The following is a 22,752-nucleotide window of genomic DNA, read 5'->3' on the forward strand; positions in this document are numbered from 1 at the left end:
TGGTGATAGTGGGCAACCTTGCTTCACTTCAGATCTTACTGGGAAAGGTTCCAGTTTTTCCCCATTGCATATGATGCTTACTGATGGTTTTAAATATATGCTCCTGACTATTTTAAGGAAAAGTCCATTTATTCCTATGCTCTCAAGTGTTTTTATTAGGAATGGATGTTGGATTTTATCAAATGCTTTTTCTGCATCTATTGAGATGATCATATGGTTTTTGTTTGTTTGGTTATTGATATAGTCACTTATGCTGTTAGTTTTCCTAATATTGAACCAGCCCTGCATTCCTAGGATAAATTCTAATTGGTCATAGTGTATTATCCTGGGGACGATTTTCTGTAATCTTTTTGCTAATATTTTATTTAAGATTTTAGCATCAATATTCATTAGGGAGATTGGTCTATAATTTTCTTTCTCTGTTTTCAGCCTACCTGGTTTAGGTATCAGTACCATGTCTGTGTCATAAAAGGAGTTTGGTAGGACTCCTTCAATCCCTATTTTTTCAAATAGTTTATTTAGCATTGGAGTTAATTTGTTCTTTAAATGTTTGGTAGAATTCACATGTAAATCCATCTGGTCCTGGGGATTTTTTCTTAGAGAGTTGATTGATAGTTTGTTCTATTTCTTTTTCTGAGATGGGACTGTTTAGGATATTTACTTCTTCCTCTATTAGTTTGGGCAAGCTATATTTTTGGAGGTATTTTTCTATTTCATTTAAGTTGTCAAATTTATTGTCATAAAGTTGGGCAAAGTAGCTCCTAATTATTGCTCTAATTTCCTCTTCCTTAGTGGCGAGTTCTCCCTTTTCATTTTTAAGACTAACAATTTGATTTTCCTCTTTCCTTTTTTTAATCAGATTTACTAAGAGTTTGTGTATTTTGTTGGTTTTTTCATAGAACCAACTCTTAGTTTTATTGATTAATTCAATAGTTTTTTTACTTTCAATTTTATTGATCTCTCCTTTTATTTTTAGAATTTCAAGTTTAGTGTTTGACTGGGGGTTTTTAATTTGTTCCTTTTCTAGCATTTCTAGTTGCAAGCCCAATTCATTGACCTTTCTCTATTTTATACAAATAGGCCTCTAGAGATATGAAATTTCCCCTTATTACCGCTTTGGCTGCATCCCATACATTTTGGTATGATGTCTCATTATTATTGTTTTCTTGGGTGAAGTTATTAATTATGTCTATGATTTGCTGTTTCACCCAATCATTCTTTAGTATGAGATTATTTAATTTCCAATTATTTTTTGGTCTACTTCCCCCTGGCTTTTTGTTGAATGTAATTTTCATTGCATCGTGGTCTGAAAAGGATGCATTTACTATTTCTGCCTTACTGCATTTGAGTTTGAGGTTTTTATGTCCTAATATATGGTCAATTTTTGTATAGGTTCCATGAACTGCTGAAAAGAAAGTGTACTCCTTTCTGTCTCCATTACATTTTCTCCAGAGATCTATCATATCTAACTTTTTTAGTATTCTATTTACCTCTTTGACTTCTTTCTTATTTATTTTGTGGTTTGATTTATCTAATTCTGAGAGTGCAAGGTTAAGATCTCCCACTATTATAGTTTTACTGTCTATTTCTTTTTGCAGCTCTCTTAATTTCTCTTTTAAGAATTTAGATGCTACACCACTTGGTGCATATATGTTTAACTATAGATAGTGCCTCATTATCCATGCTACCCTTTAGCAAGATATAGTGCCCTTCCTTATCTCTTTTAATTAGATCAATTTTTGCTTTAGCTTGATCTGAGATCAGGATGGCTACCCCTGCTTTTTTGACTTCACCTGAAGCATAGTAGATTTTGCTCCAACCTTTTACCTTTAACCTGCATGTATCTCCCCGCTTCAGGTGTGTTTCCTGTAAACAACATATTGTAGGATTCTGGCTTTTAATCCATTCTGTATTTAATCCAATCCATTTAATCCATTAAACCACTTCCTCTTTATGGGGGAGTTTACCCCATTCACATTTATGGTTAGAATGAACAATTCTGTATTACTTGCCATCTTGTTAACCCCTGTTTATGCTTTTCTCCCTTCTTTCCCCTTTACCCCCCTTCCCAGTATTAAGCTTGTGAGCACCACTTGCTTCTCACAGCCCTCCCTTTTTAGTATCCCTCCCCCCGCCTTAGAGTTCCTCCCCCTATCTTATCCCTTTCCCTCTCAGTTTCCATATTACTTTCCGCTTAGCTTATTCCTTCCCTTTTCACTTTTCCCTTCTCACTTTTCAATGAGGTGAGAGAAGTTTCACTATAGATTGAATATGTCTAAAATTTTTCTCTTAAAGCCAATTCTGAAGGCAGTAAGATACACACTATGTTCATACCCCTCCATTCTCTCTCTCAGATATAATAGGTTTCCTATGCCTCTTCATGAGATGTACTACCCGCACTTTACCCTTTTTCTGGTACAATGTCCTTTCCACATCAGTTTCTAGAACAAGGTATACATGTATTCTTTATACATCTTTATAGCCGAAATATAGTTCCCAAGATTAATCTTTACCTTTTTAGATTTCTCTTGAGTTCTATATTTGTAGATCAAATTTTTTGTTAAGTTCTGGCTTTTTCATCAAAAATAGGTGAAATTCGCTTACTTCGTTGAATGTCCATCTTTTTCCCTGGAAAAAGATGCTCATTCTCGCTGGGTAAGTTATTTTTGGTTGCATACCAAGTTCCTTAGCCTTTCGGAATATCATATTCCAGGCCCTTCGATCTTTAATGTGGATGCTGCCAGATCCTGGGTGATCCTTATTGTGGCTCCTCGATACTTGAATTGGGTTTTTCTAGCCGCTTGCAGTATTCTTTCCTTCGTCTGAGGGTTCTGGCATTTGGCCACAATATTCCTTGGTGTTTTGATTTTAGGATCCCTTTCAGTGGGTGATCGATGAATTCTTTCGATGTTTATTTTTTCCTCTGTTCCTATGACTTCTGGGCAGTTCTCTTTGATAATTTCCTGGAAAATAGTGTCCAGGCTCTTTTTTTCATCATGCTTTTCTGGGAGTCCGATGATTCTCAGATTGTCTCTCCTGGATCTGTTTTCCAGGTCTGTTGTCTTCCCCAGAAGGTATTTCACATTCTTTTCCATTGTTTGATTTTTTTGGATTTGCTTGACTGATTCTTCTTGTCTCCTCGAATCATTCAATTCCAATTGTTCAATTCTGATTTTCAGTGAAGTATTATCTTCACTCACTTTTTAAAAATCTTTTTCTAATTGTCCCATTGAGTTCTTTTGTTCTGTGGAATTTTTTTCCATTTAGCCAATTTTGTTTTTTAGAGAGCTATTTTCTGTTTCCAGTTCACTAATCCTATTTTTCAAGGATTTTATTTCTTTATCCAGCCTCTCTTTAACTGAGTGGGATGACTTCTCCAGGATCTTTTGCCAAGCCTCCCTCTCCTTTTCCCATTTTTCTTCTATCTCTCTTGTGAGAGCCTTTTTAATTTCTTCCATGAGATTCATCTGTGCTGAGGAACAGATGATCTCCTCCTTTGAGTCTCCTCAGGATTTAGAGTCTGCTCTCTATCTGTATAGAAGCTGTCAAGGGTTAAAGTCCTCTTCAGTTTCTTGCTCATTCTGTCTAATAATCAAAGACAAACTAGCAAAGAAAAAAAGAAAAAACTGGAGTCTTTCTTTGGGGGAGGGGCTGGGTGGTCTTACCAAGCTTCCTCTACAGACTGCCCGGGGAGGGGGGGGGGGGGCAGCAGTGAGGCACTAGCCCTACTGTGCTGTGCCTGCACTCTGAGATCCCAGAGCTTGCTGAGTCATTGGGGGGGGGGGGGGGTGGCCAGATCCCGAGAGACTCCAGCTATTTGGGGTTGTATTCTTCACCCCCCACCCCGGTGTTTTTAGCTTCTCTGCTGGGCTGCTGACTTGCTGCCAGGGCAAAGTATCCAGTCCTGTAGTGAAGCTCTCTCCACAGAGACGGCTGCGATCACTCTCCACCCTCTCTCCGCTCTGCTCCCGTGCTCTCACTGCCGCTGCCCGCCGCCTGCGCCCGATCTAAAACTGTCCCAGCCCTCCAGTAAAAACAGACCTTTCTTGGCGAATGTCAAGGATGGCTTCTCTTGGTAACTGTTTGTGGGGTTTTTTTTCAGTCAAGCATTAATTCAGAGGCTTGTAATGAAATGGATAGTGAGAGAAAACGCAGAACTACACAGCTGTGTGCCTCCTCTCCACCATCTTGGCCGGAAGTCCCCTCTTTTATTTGTTTTTGACTGGAAGTCTCAGCTTTAGAAAGGAAAAAAGTTCTTTCTATGAGTCAGGAGGAGAAATTGATAGAATAAGTAAAGATGCAGAATTTTAAAAGAGGAGATAAATTGAAGAAGCCAATCACTCATTGATGGCTTCAGTCTCCTCAGCAAGATCATCTATTGAAAGAGACAAGTTGGGTTTGCAGTTGGGGCCTTGACAAGAGGGTCCTATTGGAAGTATGAAAAGAATAAGGTAAATATATGGATAACTGTGTAGGAATGAAATCCCTAGGAAGGTTATAATATGAGTTATAACAGATCCAATAGCAAGATTTTGAAATTTAATCTGTAAGTATTTTGCATTTGGAGATTAGAAATATTAACCAAACTGGGCTTATATTCCAAAGAGATCTTAAAGAAGAGAAAGTATGTGCAAAAATGTTTGTGGCAGCCCTCTTTTTAGTGGCTAGAAACTGGAAATTGAATGGATGCCCATCAGTTGGAGAATGGCTGAATAAGTTGTGGTATATGAATGTTATGGAATATTATTATTTTGTAAGAAATGACCAGCAGGATGATTTCAAAAGGCCTGGAGAGACTTACATCAACTGATCCTGAGTGAAAGGTCATTGTATACTTCAGCAACAATACTATATGATGATCAATTCTGATGGACGTGGCTCTCTTCAACAATGAGATGAACCAAATCACTTCCATTTGTTCAATAATGAAGAGAACCAGCTACACCCAGTGAAAGAACTATGAGAAATGAGTATGAACCACAACATAGCATTTCCACTCTCTCTGTTTTTGTCCGCTTGCGTTTTTTATTTCTTTCTCAAGTTATTTTTACCTTATGTCTAAATCCGATTTTTCTTGTGCAGAAAAATAACTGTATGGATATATAAACATATATTGTGTTTAACATATAGTTTAACATATTTAACATGTATGGGTCTACCTGACATATAGGGGAAGGGGTGAAGGGAAGGAGGGGAAAAGTTGGAACAGAAGGTTTTACCAGGGTCAATGCTGAAAAATTACCCATGTATATGTCTTGTAAATAAAAAGCTATAATAATTTTTTAAAATGTAGTAAATAATAAAAAAAAGAAATGTTAGCCAAGTGAAAACTCTGCAGGGTCAAGGGAACAAGAGATTTTCTTTAGCCTTAATATTAATCCCAACCAGACCAGTTCAAGAGATCCTTCATGCAAAATTCTCATTTATACAAAGGCAATACCATCCCTACATTGGTGCACTATTGCTACTTGTAAAAAAAATTTAAATATAGTTTTTCACAATTTCTTGGGATTGGCCCTGTAAGACAACATGGCATGAAGAATAATTTGTATTTTTAAAAAAAATTTTAGTAGACTTCTCTTTGTATAAGACATACAATGATAGCTGTCCATGACTGCTTATCCTGTGCTATTAAAAAATATGTAGTTTCTAAACTCTGATCTTCTTCCTTTCTGGACAAATCCCCAATATTAGTGTTTCTACCTCTTCCTTTTCAGGGGCCCTGATTGGGATACCAATCTCTCTGGTCAGCATGGTGTCACAGTCCACAATCTTCTTAATGAGCTCTACCGAAAAGCAGGCTTGAACAAAGAATGGGGTCTGATTCGTTACATTTCAGGTCTGCTGAAGAAGAAAGTAGAAGTCCTTGCAGAGGTGTGAGAGAAGTATGGTTGTTTGTCGTTATTATTCTGGCTTTCACATAACAACACTGTTTTTGAAACTAAGATTAAGCCCTGAAGTGAGGAAAAAGGAGTGAAAAATATATATTTACCCAGGACTCAGTAGAAATAAATTCATCCTCATTCTCTCCTTTTCTCTTTTATTTGATCTCTTTCTCTTTCTGTTCCTTCCCTTTTCACACACACACACACACATACACACACACACACACACACACACACACATATGGATATATATATACATATATATGTATGTAAATAAAATATGGTTTGATGTTACATTTAAGTATACATATGCATACAACATACATTTGGATTTATTAAACACATTAAAATTCTGCCCTACTTTCACTTCGTAGTGTAGAGGTTATCTTAGGTTGTCACAAGATGTGCCACATGATCTCCGACAGGTCCCCCCAAACTGGCAAGGCTTCAAGTATGAACCTGGCAGTGAATTATATATCTCTTTTTTCCTGAGGATCAGTTTAGCTAGTTTAAGAGATATATATCACCAAGCTGGGTGTAAGGTAATGAATTTTTCAGACACAACAACTTTTATAGACTTCTCTATCAAGGCAAAAAAGGATTATGTTCTACTTTTGTGAAAGAAGTATTCACAGTGAGTGAAACCATAGAATCTTCATGTTTTGAAGTCTTTTCTGAAACTGAAAAATGGCTTCATCAAAGGTATATGGTGGTAAAGTTTAGCACTTCTGTGTTTCTTCCATTTTTGTTTTTGGGAGAATTCTTCATATTATCAACTTGGTAGAAACAGCCAGTTGTCTAATTTGTAGATTATTAGGGACCTTTTCTTTTCCTTGTTTCCATCAGAAAATGAGCTAAGAAAATGGAACAAAGCTAATTCATTTTGTTCATTTGGAACCAGATTTGCTAAAGAATGAGATTTAAATGTATTATAATTAACTCTCAATCTGTCATTCTACTAATGAGAGAGATCTTTAGTAGCTGGTACTTTGACACAGTTATAATCATAATTTAAACCATAAGGTTTCTGGACTGTTCTCTGAATCATTCTAAAGGGTGATTTTGTTGCAGCCAACATTGTTGATCTTAATGTTTTGTTGTTTTGAAATGTTTAATGTTTTATTGTTTTGAAAATTGACAGTTCTTTAAGTAATATTAGAGTTAGGGCTAGGTATGGCAGAGACAGATGAAGGGTTTGACAAGAAACTTTTTTATATAAATTTTTTTAAAAATCCTGAAAGTCTCATACATTCTCCTTGTTATGCAATTAATCAACATGCCACTACGAGCAATTCTAAGCAAGCAGTGAAACAGGGAAATAACATGGTGGTATTTATAGTGTGATATTTGGTCACATAGGTTAAATTGAAATTTCAAAGGCTGCAGGAAAAGATAATGGCATTTTTCAGACTTTGCTTAGGATACAGAAATGTTTTGTCCTTCTGTGTGGTATTCGTCGTAATTGTCCCAGAACTAGGATCTCTGACAAACCAGGCCATTACATTCCCAGTCTCCTGCCTCCTTCTTTGTAGTTGTTAACTAAGTGGGCACTAGAACAATGATATAAAAACTCTCCAAAGAGTCACAGTAGTCTTGTCCTGAAAGCTGGCATTTTTGCTATATCACGATCATTTAGTAACGAAGTAGGGCCCTTTGTGCATTGTGCTCTTAACTTCCCTTTCTTTTTGATGTGTGTCCAGGCATGTACAGACCTGCTGTCCCACCAAAAGCAGCTCACAGTAGGTCTCCCACCAGAGCCCCGAGAGAGGACCATCTCTGCGTAAGTCTGCCATCTGCCAGGACCCTAGACCCTAAGGGAACCAGGCAATGATGAAGCAAAAACAGGCCCCTGCTCATTACCTAGGGCTAAAGAGTGTCCCTGTTTTGAGGGAGCAGCATGAACTAGAGGATAGAATACTGACTTAAGAGTTAGGAGGACCAGGGTTCCAAATCTGCTTCTGACATTTATTAACCATTAGTTTATTCACTTAGCCTTCCTGAGCTTCAGTCTCCTCAGTGGTAAAAATGGTAATAATAATATTACCTACACTGAGGATAAAATAAGAAAGTATTTTGCCAAATTTAAATGTACAGTATATAAATGGTGATTTGGGGCTTATAAGGCAGCTGTTATCTAAATTAAAATATAAATTCTAAAAAGACACATGGAAATGAGTGTACTGATTGTCATTCCATCTGATTTTCTTCTCTAGCCCTCTTCCCCCTGAAGAATTGACCCAACTTATCTATGAAGCCAGTGGGCAGGATATCAGCATTGCAGTCCTTACACAGGTTAAGATTCTGAAGAAGAATCATTTATTTTGTATTTCTTTTAAGTGAGTAGTAGGACTTCTGCTGAAATCATCAATTTCACATTTATTAACTGTGCTTCTTTGTTAATGTCAGGAAATTGTGGTTTACTTGGCGATGTATGTCAGGTCCCAACCCAGTCTCTTTGTGGAGATGCTCAGGCTCCGAATTGGTCTTATCATTCAGGTGATGGCAACTGAGCTGGCCCGGAGTTTGAATTGCTCAGGTAATATCATTGGGATAAGCAAACAAGGAAACTAGTCTCTAGATTTTACATGCTTTGTGCTTTGAGTGCATTGTTTAATCTTTAAGTACCAAAACATAAGAGTAATTATTACTTTTACCCTACCCACAAAGTATCATATTGTAATGAAACTCCCTGAGGTTTCTGAGGTATGGCAATTGTTTCAAGTATATAAATAATCACAATTCATAAGCTACTATGTCATTTTGAATCCTACTCAGGAAGTTATTGTAAAGTTTATAATAAAGAGTTTCTTTAATACTGTAGTCATGTAATTATTTATCTGGGGGCCAGGGTGGAGGTTTTGAGCTGTAACTTCCTTAGCATAAGGAGTGAAGAAACTCCCCATACCAGTGCATATTGGCAACTGGTCTCTATCCTTAAAAATTTGTCTCTGGGAGCTGAGAAGTTAAGTTCAAGATCATTTAAACAATATGTATTTGAAGTGGATCTTAAATCTAAACTTTGTGGGCCTTGACACCATGGCTAGCTTATTCTCCTTTCTGTCATGTGTCAGTGATATTTTGTTTCATTGATAAATAAGTGGTTCTGCCCTACACAACAAAAAGAAAAATACTGAATCATTTTCAAGTCCAGCTTTCATCACATTAACCCAAAGAAATGGTTAATGAGATTTCAGTCACAAAGACACTCTCAACAGAAAAGACTTGGCCACAAGGGGCTTTCTTTTGGGGATCGTCAAATCTATACCCAATCTGGTATCTTACATATAAGATGTATTTCTTTGTAGGAGAAGAAGCTTCTGAAAGTTTGATGAACCTTAGTCCTTTTGATATGAAAAATCTCTTGCACCATATTCTAAGTGGGAAAGAGTTTGGTGTTGAAAGAAGCAGTAAGTAAACAGTGACTTGAATACTTATGTGACAAAATTTGTGACAAAAATTCAATTTATGATACAGTATATATACAATATAATATATATACAATGAAGAAAAAAATCCCTAACCATCATCATGTCTTATTTATGCAAGTTAAATATAACTTTTTATATAAACATAGTGTGAATAGTGGCAATAAACTCTCTATTAATAAGATTAACTAATTTGGGTGATCTTTTCAGTTATTATAACCTTATGAATTGTTCAGAGTGTTTTCCTCCTTTGTCTCCCATTTAATATTATATCCATCTGTATTCCCCACCACATTATTTCCAGTTCAACTCAGTTCAATTTACTATGGGTAAATGTAGAAGGGCTGAAACTCTTGAGTAGTAGCACTGAAGTCAGTTCAAGCACTTAGGGCTAATTACTGATTGGGCAATACTCTATGGGCATGTGCTTGGGAAATGGCCCTTCCCACTATCCTGTGCTAGCTCGATAATTGGTGTATACAGAGAATTGCAGGAGGGACTAGGGGGTGGAGTAAGACTAGCCAGAGTCACTTTGGCAGTAGATGAGGAAGAAGAAGGTCTTGGAGATTCTGCTTCCATCCTGTTCACTTCTATCCTTAAAGACCAAGAATAAAGACTAAGGACACTTGCTTATCCTGATTCCAGCTGATTCTAAGGTATCCAGGGTGCTAGTGAGTGAGGTCATCACAGGTAAATACTGTACCAGGTGGTAAAGGAGCTTCAAAGATGAATAAAATGTATATCCTAAGAAATGCTAACCATTAATAGCATAGATAATATAATCTGTGTGTAGAAATACATAAGTCTTTGAAGGTTACAAGGAGGGATCAAATCACATTTCACATTGTTTTATTCATTGAATAAGGATTTATTAAAAGACACCATTTGCCAAAAACTGAGCTAAGCATTAGAGAAAAATTCAAAAGCAAAAAATTCCCTGCCCTCAAGGAACTTACATTTTAGCTTGAAATTCTTCAAGTCAGAAGTGGGGTGGGGGGTGGGGGGAGAGTATTGCAAGCCTGAGCCTAATTAAAAGCATAGAAATGGAAAAGGGCATGTTCTACATGAAGAACAGCCAAAAAAAAAAACAAAAAACCAGTTTAGCAGGAAATTGTAAAGAAGAGTAATAAAGCTGGCAAGGTTAGAGCAAGGTTGTGAAGAACTGGAAATGCTAGAAGAGTTTATATTTTATCCTAGAATAGGGATTCTTAATGTGAGGTCCATGAACTTTTTTTAAAAAATGCTTTTGAAAACTGAATTTAGCTCTCTGTTGCAAACCCATTATTTTGCTTTATGCATTTAAAAACCTTATTCAGAAAAAAAGTTAATGGTGCAGCTGGATTGATCACTGGACTTCTAAAGTCAGGAAAACCTGAGTTCAAATCTGGCCTCAGACATTCACTAGCTGTGTGACCCTGGGCAAGTCAATTAATCCCTCACCAAAAAGCCTAAACAAAACAGAAAAAAAGAGTCCTTAGGCTTCACTAGACTGCCAGAAGGCTCCATAATACAAAAAAAGGGTAAGAACCCCTGTTGTTGAGAGAACAAAGAGTTGCCAGAGCTTCTTGAACTGGAAAGTGAATGGTCAAACTTGTACTTTAAGAATACTTCTTGAACAACTGTGGAGGGTGAATTTGAAAGGGAAGAGATTTGAGTCTGGGAAGCCCATTAGAGGCTATTCCAGTTGTAAACATGACTTACTGATGACTTAAAACTAGAATGGTGACCTTGTGAATAGAGAGAAGGTGTGGACTTGTAGAGATAGAACATAAAAATCTGGTTGGATATGAAGATTGAGGGAGAGGGAGGAATAGAGGAAGATTCCAAAATTGCTAATATGGGTAAGATAATGGTGTTCTCTATAGAAAAAAATAGAAAATGGAGGTAAAGATCAGTTCTTATTTGAACATGCTAGGGTTTTAAATGCCTGTGGGAAATATGTACAATAGGCAGTAGGTAATAGAGAATAGGCTCAAGAGAAACATTAGGATTAGATATATGATTCATAGTATTTTCTGCACAAACAGGACCCAGGGAGAGAAGGAAAAATGAAAGGGAGTGATAACTCAGAGTTAGAAGAAAAATCACCAGTTATCTGGTTCATCTTAGAGCTGTATGAGAAGCTCCTCCTAACAACTGGAGACTCATTTTCCCTTATCAAGCCATTCTTCTTTGTACCAAAGTATTTTAGGTGATAATTACAGTTACACAAGCACCTGTATTTTATACCTAACAAGAATTTTTTAATTAAATGTCTTTATCAAACCTACTGTTATGTGAGGAAACACACAGGTTTATGCTTTAAGAATAAATGTCCAGAATTCATAAAGAACCATAAAATATTATATCACATACACACAGATGTCTTTTCAGTAACCTAGAATGTTCTGATATTGGATTTTGCATATTTTTATTATGTAAGAACCCTTTAAAATCAAAAACCTTTTCCTATAAATTGTAATGATTAATTTGCTTGAACAGAATGATTGCAAACTAATCTAGATAAGTAGTTAAGATAATACCAGAATCCCTGAGAAACCTGGCAACCCCAAATACTTATGTCTTCTTTTCCTAAAGACATCCAATTGTAATTGAAGTGATTCTGATTTGCTTTGTTGTTGTTGTTGTTGTTGTTGTTGTTTTTTAATAATAGAGCTAAACTATTTGTGGACCATTTGTAAATTTATATAATCAAGTCAAAGAATTAAGCTGTGAGTTATTAATGGTTTTGATTTGTCATAATAGAGAATATTTTAGGTACATTGTGGTGGGGGTTTTTTTCTTCTCAAAGTTTATGCCCAACCAACAAATAAAAACTGTAGTACATAATCAGATATTTTGTTTTCTTTCACTCCTACTGAATGCCTTTCCCTCCAAATTAATTTTGATTATTTCAAAATGACAGTTCTTTAAAGCATAAATTTATAAGTTAAATGTTTGTGTTTTCTCAACATAATAGTATACAAGATATATAGACAGTTAATTTTAAAATTCTTATTTCATATAAAATATGTAACTTAACAGTGTTACCTAAAATGAGTTTTCTTCATTAAAAGACAATATAGAGAAAATACCATATGTACAAAAATATTCAACTATTACTCTCTCCCTCAGATGTTGTAGAGGATAATTCTTAGGCACACATAGCAGTTTTGTTTTCCTTTTTTAATCCTTTTATACCTTGGATTCCAGTGGCTCAGACAGGAGGAGAATCCTGAATTTCAAATGCCAAAATAAATAAATAATAAGAAGGTACTGGATGAAACAAACCAAAAAAAGTATAGTACAGTAGTTGGAATTTTCTCAAATTATTTGCCAGAAGGTCTATGTCACAGAGTAAGCAAATGGCAACTCTGGGACTAGAAATATAGAAGTGATAAAATCAAGGACATGTAGGCCCAAACTTTATAAACATTCCAGAATTGACCTGTGGTCATGAATGTTTTCTCTTCAGCATGTGCTTCTTGTTTCTGTTACACAATGAAATACTAGTGTTTTTGTTTCAAAAGAAGGTATTTTAATGTTTTAATATTGTTTAATACATTTCAACCAATTCATTATAACATCAGCCAAAAAACAACAACCTATTTTTTGACTTGATTATGTAAGTTCACAAATGATCCATAAACAATTTAGCTCTTTTAGAAAAATCAGATTATAATAGTCTCAATGACAACTAGAAAAGTCTTTAGAAGTAGATGACTTGAGGGAATTGCTTTGTTTCCTAGGAGCTATATGTAAGGTTCTGGTACAGAAGAAAGGGAAGAAGACTGTCCAACCCAGGTATATGTTTAATTTGCTAGCACTTTCAATATGTTGGGTTTTTTCCTTTTCAGTGCGGCCTATTCACTCCTCTGCATCTAGCCCAGCTATCTCAATTCATGAGGTGGGCCATACTGGAGTCACCAAAACAGAAAGGAGTGGTATTAATAGGTTAAGAAACGAGATGAAACAGGTAAGGAAATCTTCTGCAGAGGGGAAGTGAGTCCTTTGGTGTTTTCTTTTCCCTCAAAATTATTGAAATCCAATGTTCTTTAGTTTTCATGGCTTCAGATCCTTTTTCTTATGGATATATAAGGTAGATTTCGGCTGTAGCAATAAGGGAATGGGTTCCCTACATAAAGCCCTCTCCTCTCTACCGCTCTGCAAAAAGCTTTGGTTTTTGTTGCTTTTTTAATTGTTAGTAAACACTTGTCAGTAATTTTCTACATTTGTAGAAAGTATTTCATTTAGACTATAACATCTTAAAACAGACCTTATAATAAAATGCATTTTATTTGTCTTGAAAAAGCAGGTTTGTAATTAACTATTGTGACCTTCAGGTGATTAGGGGAAGAAAAGAGTATAATGATTCAAATAGACATATTTTACTCACACACCTACAGAAGTGTTTATTTCTTGCTTATGTTTCTATTTAAATCTTCATCCTTCTGCATCCTATGTAACATGAAATTCTCCCAGTGAACACATTCCCCTCTCTTCTCCCCCCCCCCCCAATTTTTGGCAAAGGTTTGAAGAAAGGTAGCTTTTTATTTTCATTAGTAAACGGACTGGCAGCTCAAGACTTAGTGCTTCTATTGTCTAATACTTGTGTATGAGAATGTTTTTCTTAATTCATTGTTGAGTATTTATTGAGAAGATCACTGCTATAGGCGTATGTAAGAATAATTTATTTGAAAACTGCTTACTGTTTACTACCTAATTCTTAATTACAGATGTCTAGGAGATTTAGTGCTAATGAGCAGGTGAAAGAAACAGAACTGGCTTTGGATCTATTGTGCATGATTTTCTTTAAGCTCAAATCTTAAAGAAAAGCTGTCTATACCAACAAATTTAAATGTATCTGAACCAATTCTGCAAGCATTTATTAAGCATTGCTTACCCTGCTGGGTCCTATGCTAAGCATAAGGGATACAGGTGTAAACAAAAAGAAATAAATTTCCTTCCCTCATAGGAGCTCATATTAAGGAAATATAGTAAGTCTTTGTGGAGGGAAATATGAAATAAAGTAAGATAGTTTTTGCCTTTGAGTCATCATTGTCTAGTTAGTCACCATTTCTCAATCTGTCCTCTGGAACTATACATGAAATAAAGTCATGTTCTGTACTTCAGAAATAGGAAGGAAGGAAAGGAGGGAGGGAGGAAAGAAGAGAAAGATTGAGTAGTTGGAAGAAAATCTTATAAAATAGGAGATGAAGATGATCTCCCATCCTTTTTTATGACACTGAGAACACAGCAGTTTATAACAATGGAAAGAGCATAAGAAAAGGGAGCAGAAGATTATTGGGGTCAGGCTCTTACCGTCATTGAACCTCGTTTTCTCCTCTGTATAACTGGACTAATCTTCTTGTCTTAACTGAGGTTTGTCACGAGAATCAAACAATATAAAATACTTTGAAAAATGTGCTATATAAGTTCAAGTTTATATAGTAAGAAGAGAGAAAACATCTGGCTCTCTCCTACACTGCTATGTTCAATTACCAACACAGAGTAAAAAGAGATTTTTGTATGCCCAACACCCTACCAGAAATGTAATATCTAGTTGGTCTTCCAGTGTTTTAATAGTTATATTTCTTTCCAGATATAATCAAGTCTTTATAGTTATGTAAACTTTACTCTTGTGAGTCCAGAGCAGAACACAGGTGTCAATCCCTAGCTTCTAGTTTATGCCAATGGTGCTCAAAGAGAAATAACTTAGATTTTTTTCTTTAGCTTTTCCTTGACTTACCACTTGATGGCACCAAATCTGTTCATATAAAGTTAAAAATCAGTGTAATTCTACCCTAAAATGCCTTGTTTTGCTTAGTTGGTAGTGGGATTAAATTAACTTTTCCTGACCAGTTGAAAAATTCTATATTTAGTCACTCAAACAAAGAAAGACATTTCCTAAGAGAATTTAATAGATTTTATAAATTAAGCAGCTCAATCTATAGTTTTAAATAAATAATCCTTCCAGCCCTAATTTCTACCCAGTTTATAAAGGCCATTTTTTACATTATTTTTAAACTAGGAAGGATAATACAAATAAGAGAATGCTTCTGATTTCTCAAACAATATAGACATGTTTGTTTAAAGAGATAATTTGACGAATGTAGTAATGGTTATTTTGCTAATCTGGGCATAACTTTCACAATTCTAATATACTTTATAGATATTGATCTGGATATCACCCAGGAAACAAATTACTTGTTAACTTGGTCATCTCTATGATTGGTAGAAATGTAGTGGTCTTTAAAATGAAACTTAATATCATACTACCCAGCTTTAGTTAGGGTGAGGCTATGGGAAAATGAATTTTTTTCTGTTTTAATGAGGGTGGGCTTCTGTAATTCCATGTCTTTCTGTTACTTTTTTTTTTTAATTTTCACCTTATTCCTTTCTGCAATTTATTATTCAGTTGTATGTTATTAAGGTATTTGTTTTTTGTTTTATAGTTATTTTCTGTGGGCCATTCCATGTCCAGCAGCATTCACTCTTCCAAATCCATGGTAAAATATCCATTATGAGTATATTACATTATATTCTTTGTCACTTTTTAATTTGTAGTCTTGGAAACTTCTTTTATTTTTCCCCTACTTTCACCTCCCACCTTATCCTAAACTTTCTGATACTTGAGAAAGACTTTTAGGGGCTTTGGAGAAGTACTGTGACAGGTAAGTAGTGTAGAAGCTGACATAATCCCACATATAGCCTGTGACTTTGCGGAGGCAGACATGAAATCTTTAAAAGTTCTAGAATGGAAACTTGTTTTTAATTTTTAAAAAAGAAAAAACTTTTAACTTCTGTTATTTCCTGAAGTCTAATTCTATTCCTCATTGGACAGATTCCTCTCTCTCCATCACATCCCTATTATCTCCATGTCTGAATAGAATATAATCTTCCTGAAGGCAGAGCCTATTTTTCTTTTGTCTTTGTATCCTTAGTGATTAGCACATTTGATCCAGACCTTTCATTCCATTAACAAATGGAATTCTCAGCATTAGAAATTTCTTGCACCAAAGCAAGTTAGCAACTGTTTTGTAAGATCATAGTAATCTAGGCATTAAGATTAATTGACTTTACCCTGTTCACACAGCTTAATTCTTGAGGCCAGCCCTTTGTCCAATAAGTTTTGGTTGAGTTGAATAGGATTAATTTTAGAGTGCTTTGTTATGGTGTAATCATAGATTATTTCTACCAGTCTGATTAAAATTTGTTCTTATTTTCTCACTTTGATATGAGGTCTGAGATTAGGAAAAGAAAGAAAAATTGTGCTTTTGGCAAAGATATAACTGCTTTTCTGGATTTAAAGTAAATATAGAACCATCAGCTAAGGCATTGATGGGCAAGCAGTAATTTCTTTTACTCATGCCTAATTGTTGCCTCATTTAAAGGGTCTTGATGAAACAAACCAAACAATTTATACTCCCTACTACTTAAAAATAAGACCCCATGAAGTAAAAACAGACATGCAGAGACAACTCTACCTTAATTGCTGATAGTGCTTCAAAAAGTTAAAGTATATTAGAAAATTATAAAATGAAATATGTTTTAGAATTGAAAATGGAAGAAAATACTAGAGTTAGAAAAGCTGTGAAAATCTTTAAATATAAGATTCCTTCTGTAGTTTGGAGGTCAGAGATTTATATGTAATCTCCTGAAGGAGGAGCCTTTTATGAGCCTTTTCCTAAGGAGGTGATCTTCATATTCAATTCTTTTCTTTTTCTCCAAATCACCTATACAAGTTCAGAAGTATAACCAATGCCCAGTTTGCTTCCTAATTCTGTAAATTGAGTAACCCACTGAGGTCGTCAATTCAACTAGCATTAATTAAGCACTACCTCAGTGCTAAACATGGAACTAGATGCTGGGAATATAAAGACAGAAATGAAAAGAGTCACATCTCTCAAGGAGTGGAGATTTCTCTCTACTGGAAGATAGGATGGGATGCTATTCTTGAACATTTACTAAGAGATTTTTCTATATTAATTTTAAAGAAGTGCTGTTAATATGAGGATAGGAATTTAACAATAACCAAACCTTTAATCATAGGAAAATTATTTTCTCTGAAAGAAATAAACATATTTTTAGGAAAAAGAAAGAGGGTGAAGCAGTTCTTCTACTCTCTGCATTACAGGAACATGTATTCCTAGTACAGAGGCAGGGGGAATTAAATAGAATAAAGAAAAAGTATGACGATAAACACCTTCTGGTACAAAGGACAAAAAAATGGGAGAACTATATAAGATGATATGAGGTTAGATTTAAAAGCAGTGTGGGTTTCATGTGTCCGTCTTTCCTTCTTAGAAATATCATTTTCCCTTTTATTACCTGTTGAATTCTTGATGGGACCAGACTTCAGGGGGCAAATAAGTGACTTTTCAGTCTAGTAATTGATTTTGTAGAACTGGTAAAGTATGGTATTTTTGCTTCTTGTAAATAAATACCTAGTGTTATTCTCAACTCTCTGGTTAACATATTTAATCCACAAGCCTGAAAATAAAAGTTGTATAGGCTTAAAATCACATAAAAGGAATATTTTTCAGGCAATAATATGGTCTATAGATGTCATTCTTGGAACCATCATGATGTCTGAAAACTATGAGCATAATTCTCTTAGAAGTAGTCTTGATCTGAAGTAATTTATTCCTTCTAAGTTTGGAATCATTTGAAAACTACAGCAATTATTCATATTAGGAAAAGGTTACAAGATAATAATAGCTGAACTTTTAAAACATGGAGTTAGGAAGATATGGGTAAGATACTGAATGTGAGTATCATTAACTGTAGTGACCCAGCCACTCACTTACTCTTGAGGCTAAAATGTAAGTGTCTTCCTCAAAGGACTGTTATATGACTCAAATGCAATAATGTATTATATAAATGTCAGATATTCATACCTTTAAGAGTAGCTTATTAAACAGTACTTAATTCAATAGAATTAAATGCAGCTTCCAAATATACCCTAAGTACAACCAGGAAATGCAATTGAAGAAATACTTAAGTGCCTGTTATGAGTAAAAAGCAGTTCTAAGTACTAAAGATACAAAGATCCTCTTCTCCAAGAGCTAATAAGGAGAAAGGCATGTGCACAATATTTGTTACACAAAGAGATCCAAGAATAGTGTTTTAAGAACTGAGGAAAAAGAAATCACTTTCCTTTTCGAAAGGGAGAGATCAAGGGAGGTGGAATTTTAATTGAGCTTTAAAGATAAAAAAGAACTGGAGGGAGGAATTAAAGGAAATCCATTCTAGGACTGGGAACTTGGTTTGAACAAAGACATGGAAATAAGAAAGGCCTAAACAAAAATGGGGAGAAAGGAGTACTTTAGTTTTTGTGAAATATAGAGTGCATGTAAAAAAACTGTTTTACAAAAATGAAGCATTCTTCTGTGAAGGAGAATATTAAGGATCAAGAAGGTAAGTTGGAACCAGATTGTGGAAAATAAGCCAAAAAAAAAAAAAAAAAAAGGATGCTATTGGAGGACTGAGGGTTTTTTTGAGTAGAAATGGCTTGGCTAGTAAAATACTAGGAATATTGTAGATTTTGAGAAGAATCTTCATCCTGCTACTTTGAATTATTAACAGAAAAAGCCTTTAAAAAAACCAAAAACAATGACCTTCATCAGATACTCAATCAAGAAAGCACACTTAAGCAAGTCAGTGTTGTAATAACTGTTAAATGCTGCCATTTTAAATACAGGAATTGACTTAATTTGCCTATGTGCCATGATTCTTAGACTATCTGAAGACTACTTATCTTTACTGCAGAGATGCAGTACTCCTTCTTCACCCACGGGGACAGTGTCATCTTCTGACTCTGGTGGTCATCATCTCAACTGGGGAGAGCGCCAAGGGCAGTGGCTACGTCGAAGAAGGTTGGATGGTGCCATTAACAGAGTTCCAGTGGGGTTCTACCAAAAAGTATGGAAGATTCTTCAGAAGGTGAGCAGGACATAAAGGAAGAATAAGTTGATGAAGGGCAGATTAGGTTATATTCTGATAGGATTAGGGAATGAGGTGACTCCTGAGCAGAAAACTCCCAGAATATGCATTTGGATATTGTGTGGCAAAGAATGGTGACCTTGGAATTGGAAAAGAATTAAGCTTGAAAAATATCAGCTAGATGGCTTAGTGGTTAGAGCACCAGCCCTGAAGTCAGGAGGACCTAAGTTCAAATCTAGTCTCAGACACTTAACACTTCCTGGCTGTTTGACCCTAAGCAAGTCATTTAACCCCAATTGCCTCAGCAAAAAAAAAAAAAAAGAAAGAAAGAAAGAGAAAACTACCAGCTTCTGTGACTGTGGAAAAATCAAAATCACAGATTTGAAAGGGACTTTAAAGGCCTGTCTATTCCATCTCCAAGTATTTGATGATCCTACAACTGCCATGTTGCATATAGACTCAATGAATTTGTACTTAATCCGTAAATATTTATTAAACACCCAGGGAACATCTTGGTTTTGCAGTGAATAGAGCGCCAATTCTGGAGTCAAGAAGACCTGAGTGCAAAATCTGACTTCAGACACTTGACCTTAGTACGTACTTGAACCTGGGAAAATCATTTTAACCCTATTTGCCTCAGAAGCAAGCAAACAAACCAGCATCCAGTCACTATGCTAAGCTTGAAATATAAAAAAGACAGCAAAAGATAGTTCCTATTTTCAAGGAGTTTACAAGCTAAGAGGGGAGGCAATAAGGAAACAAAGAATGAATAAAAAGCTACATATGAGATGAATAAGTCAGTGTTGTAATAACTGTTAAATGCTGCATTTTAAATACAGGAATTGACTTAATTTGCCTATGTGCCATGATTCTTAGACTGTCTGAAGACTACTTATCTTTACTGCAGAGATGCAGTACTCCTTCACCCACAGGGACAGTGTCATCTTCTGTAACCTTTGTATCCCCTGAAAATTTGACAAGCATGCCGTAAGCATGAATAATAGGCATAAATCAACATTTCTTAAGTGTTTACAATGAACCAAGCACAGTGGAGCTGCATATATAAAGAATAAGACAATGCTCATTCCAAGGGAACTTATATTTTATTAGGGGTGAAAACAAGTATAAGTGTATTTATATTAACTTTATATTTGTACTGTGTGTAAATATACATGTGTATATATGTGTATATGCATACATATTTTATATATACATGTTCCCTTGATAAAATTTGGCTTTATTGAAAAATACTTCTGGTTTGTAGAATCTCTGCCCTTCTTTCTTAAATCAAGTTAACATTTGTTCTCCTCCAGGTCTACATCACCTTTCCCATTTTTTATGACAGATAGCTAAGAGCTCAGCAAATACATCTGCCAGTTCTTTAGGTGCTCTTTGATGTTTATCTGAGCTAGGTGTTTTGGAACGTATTAGGACAGAAGATCTTTTAGCATCTCCTTAATTTTTCTTATGTTTTCACTTCCTCTGAACAATTTTTTGTTTTGGCTTTGGAAGAGTAAACATAAGCAAAATAAATTAAATAGTTTTGTTCTTTTTCCATTATGTATTGTGATCCTATCTACCCTCAAATAAGATCAGTAGTGATCTCAGCTTTGTGAATCTGAAAGCACTATTTAAGTCTTATTATTATACTATATTATATTATTAAAATCCTGCATAATCATCTTTTCCTTTTCCTGATCCTCTTTCTGTCAGTATTGTCTTTTCATTCTTTTTCATTCTTTGATGTTGACTGATTTTGAGCTTTAGTCTCAGCTTCTAGTCTTTTCCTGGCATTTTATATTTTATATTTTCTTCTCTTCTATCATATATGTGGCATTATTTAATCTGATTTAAGTCTTTTTCAATAGCTTTCTTCTTTTTTCAGCTTTGGAATTTTTGTTTATATTCTCAGAATCTCAATCTCTTTGGGCTTCAGTTGTCTTATTTTTAAAATGGGATGATAATATGTGGGATACTTCTTTCACAAGGTTTGGGACCAAAATGGCTTAATGCATGTATTAGTACTATGTTATACTTTAAGCACTTCATAAATGTAAACTGTTATGATGAAGATGCATTATCCTGGGTGTCCCAGAAACTTGTACTATCTATCCTACCTTTAGGTACAAGTTTTATCAAATAATTTTTAATCATTCATTCTGGACATAGATGATAAAGAAGGCATGAGAAGAACAGTAAGTTTTGTTTTTTGTTTTTAGTAAATTGTTTTTAGAACATTTCTAACTGGTGTGTTAGGAAGCTTATTGTGAGCCATTTCTGATGTTCCTTCTTTAAATCTAAGCAGCCAAGTTGTCTGATCACCTTTAGCTCTGCTGTGGGCTTAAAAGAGAATATTTTCTCTGTAGAACACAGAAGAGAAGGAGAATAGAAAGATCTCATTCCATAGCCCTTCGCACTGTACTTCAGATTGACATAAAAGTTTGGTTTTTTTACTGCTAAAAGGAAGACATGTGTTCTCTTTAGCTTTCTTAGTGTAAAATCTTTTAAATCTACCAGGAACTAACTGTATAACACTTATTTTTCCCCTATTTTTTTTTCCATTTCACAATAGAAATTAAAAAAAAAAAAGTCATAGCAATAGCATGCCAGGATTTCCACAGCCCATGGGGGCTATTTTTGTTTTATAGTGAAGTCCAAGATCTCTGCCCACTCCCCAAAATTAAACTCCTGGCACCCATATAGGAGAGTAACCTTGCTTTAAAAAAAAAAAAATCCCTCTGCTCTTGAAGATAGAGAATAAGAGATAAGAACTTTGATTCTCTGGCTGTAGAGAACTCCCAGATGGGGAAAGATGTAAAATATCCCTCACTTTTCTTGTGTGTTCTGGGGGACTCAGTGGTGGACATATGATCAGCAAAGTGTTCCTACAGTGCCAGTCTCCAACAAAGTGTGATGGCCATTATAACTGATTTCAGGAATTTAAAATTGAAGCCTAAGAAAGAGTAGGACCATTGTACCCTTAGAGCAACCTGTCTATGCCTTAAATAATGAACATTTCCATCTGGATTTTCACTGGCTTGGTAAAAGATTCTTTCCTTAAGAAGCAATTTTTTGTTAATTCAGGGCTTGATATTTATATACACAGCATCTGTGCACATACCAGTTCTTTGTGAGATTCGTGCTCATTTTAGAAATCTCAAAAATAGATGATTACAAATGCACAGAATCATCACCATCACCGAGGATGAAAATCTCCTTTTGTATGGCAACCAAGGGGAGCCACTCAGGCCTGTCAGTCATCTGTTATAAGTTAGATTGTGAGCTTCCATAAAAGAACAATTACCTGCTCCCTGGGGGACATTTGTTTTTGTGAGAAATGAAAGATGCTTCTTGGTCCATTGAGAACTCTTCCATCAAGATGATAGCTATAAGTAATGAGAATATTCCTCCCTTAAAAATCCTCTGTTATACTTAACACATCTTATAAGTTTTATAGGTAGTAAAGAAAAAAAAAAGTGAGTCTATGCCTTGTGTGTGTGTGTGTGTGTGTGTGTGTG

General features: G+C 35.2%; 1 protein-coding gene across 8 annotated transcripts in view; it reads left to right on the top strand.

The window, feature by feature from the left end:
- PHKA2 (phosphorylase kinase regulatory subunit alpha 2) overlaps window positions 1-22,752 on the top strand; it is a 141,268-nt gene that overhangs the window by 115,672 nt on the left and 2,844 nt on the right. For 2 of the 8 annotated variants that reach the window (XM_051984401.1, XM_051984404.1), the window contains 8 exons: window positions 5,718-5,874; window positions 7,586-7,665; window positions 8,099-8,177; window positions 8,292-8,421; window positions 9,191-9,292; window positions 13,147-13,265; window positions 15,745-15,798; window positions 19,061-19,234. In XM_051984401.1, the coding sequence (XP_051840361.1) occupies window positions 5,718-5,874; window positions 7,586-7,665; window positions 8,099-8,177; window positions 8,292-8,421; window positions 9,191-9,292; window positions 13,147-13,265; window positions 15,745-15,798; window positions 19,061-19,234 (895 nt within the window). Of the gene's footprint in view, window positions 1-5,717; window positions 5,875-7,585; window positions 7,666-8,098; window positions 8,178-8,291; window positions 8,422-9,190; window positions 9,293-13,146; window positions 13,266-15,744; window positions 15,799-19,029; window positions 19,235-20,141; window positions 22,738-22,752 lie in introns of those variants that run through there. The other 6 variants (XM_051984405.1, XM_051984407.1, XM_051984402.1 and 3 more) reach the window with 6 other exon arrangements.

Source organism: Antechinus flavipes, chromosome 3, assembly GCF_016432865.1.
Source record: "Antechinus flavipes isolate AdamAnt ecotype Samford, QLD, Australia chromosome 3, AdamAnt_v2, whole genome shotgun sequence".
NCBI lineage: Eukaryota > Metazoa > Chordata > Mammalia > Dasyuromorphia > Dasyuridae > Antechinus > Antechinus flavipes.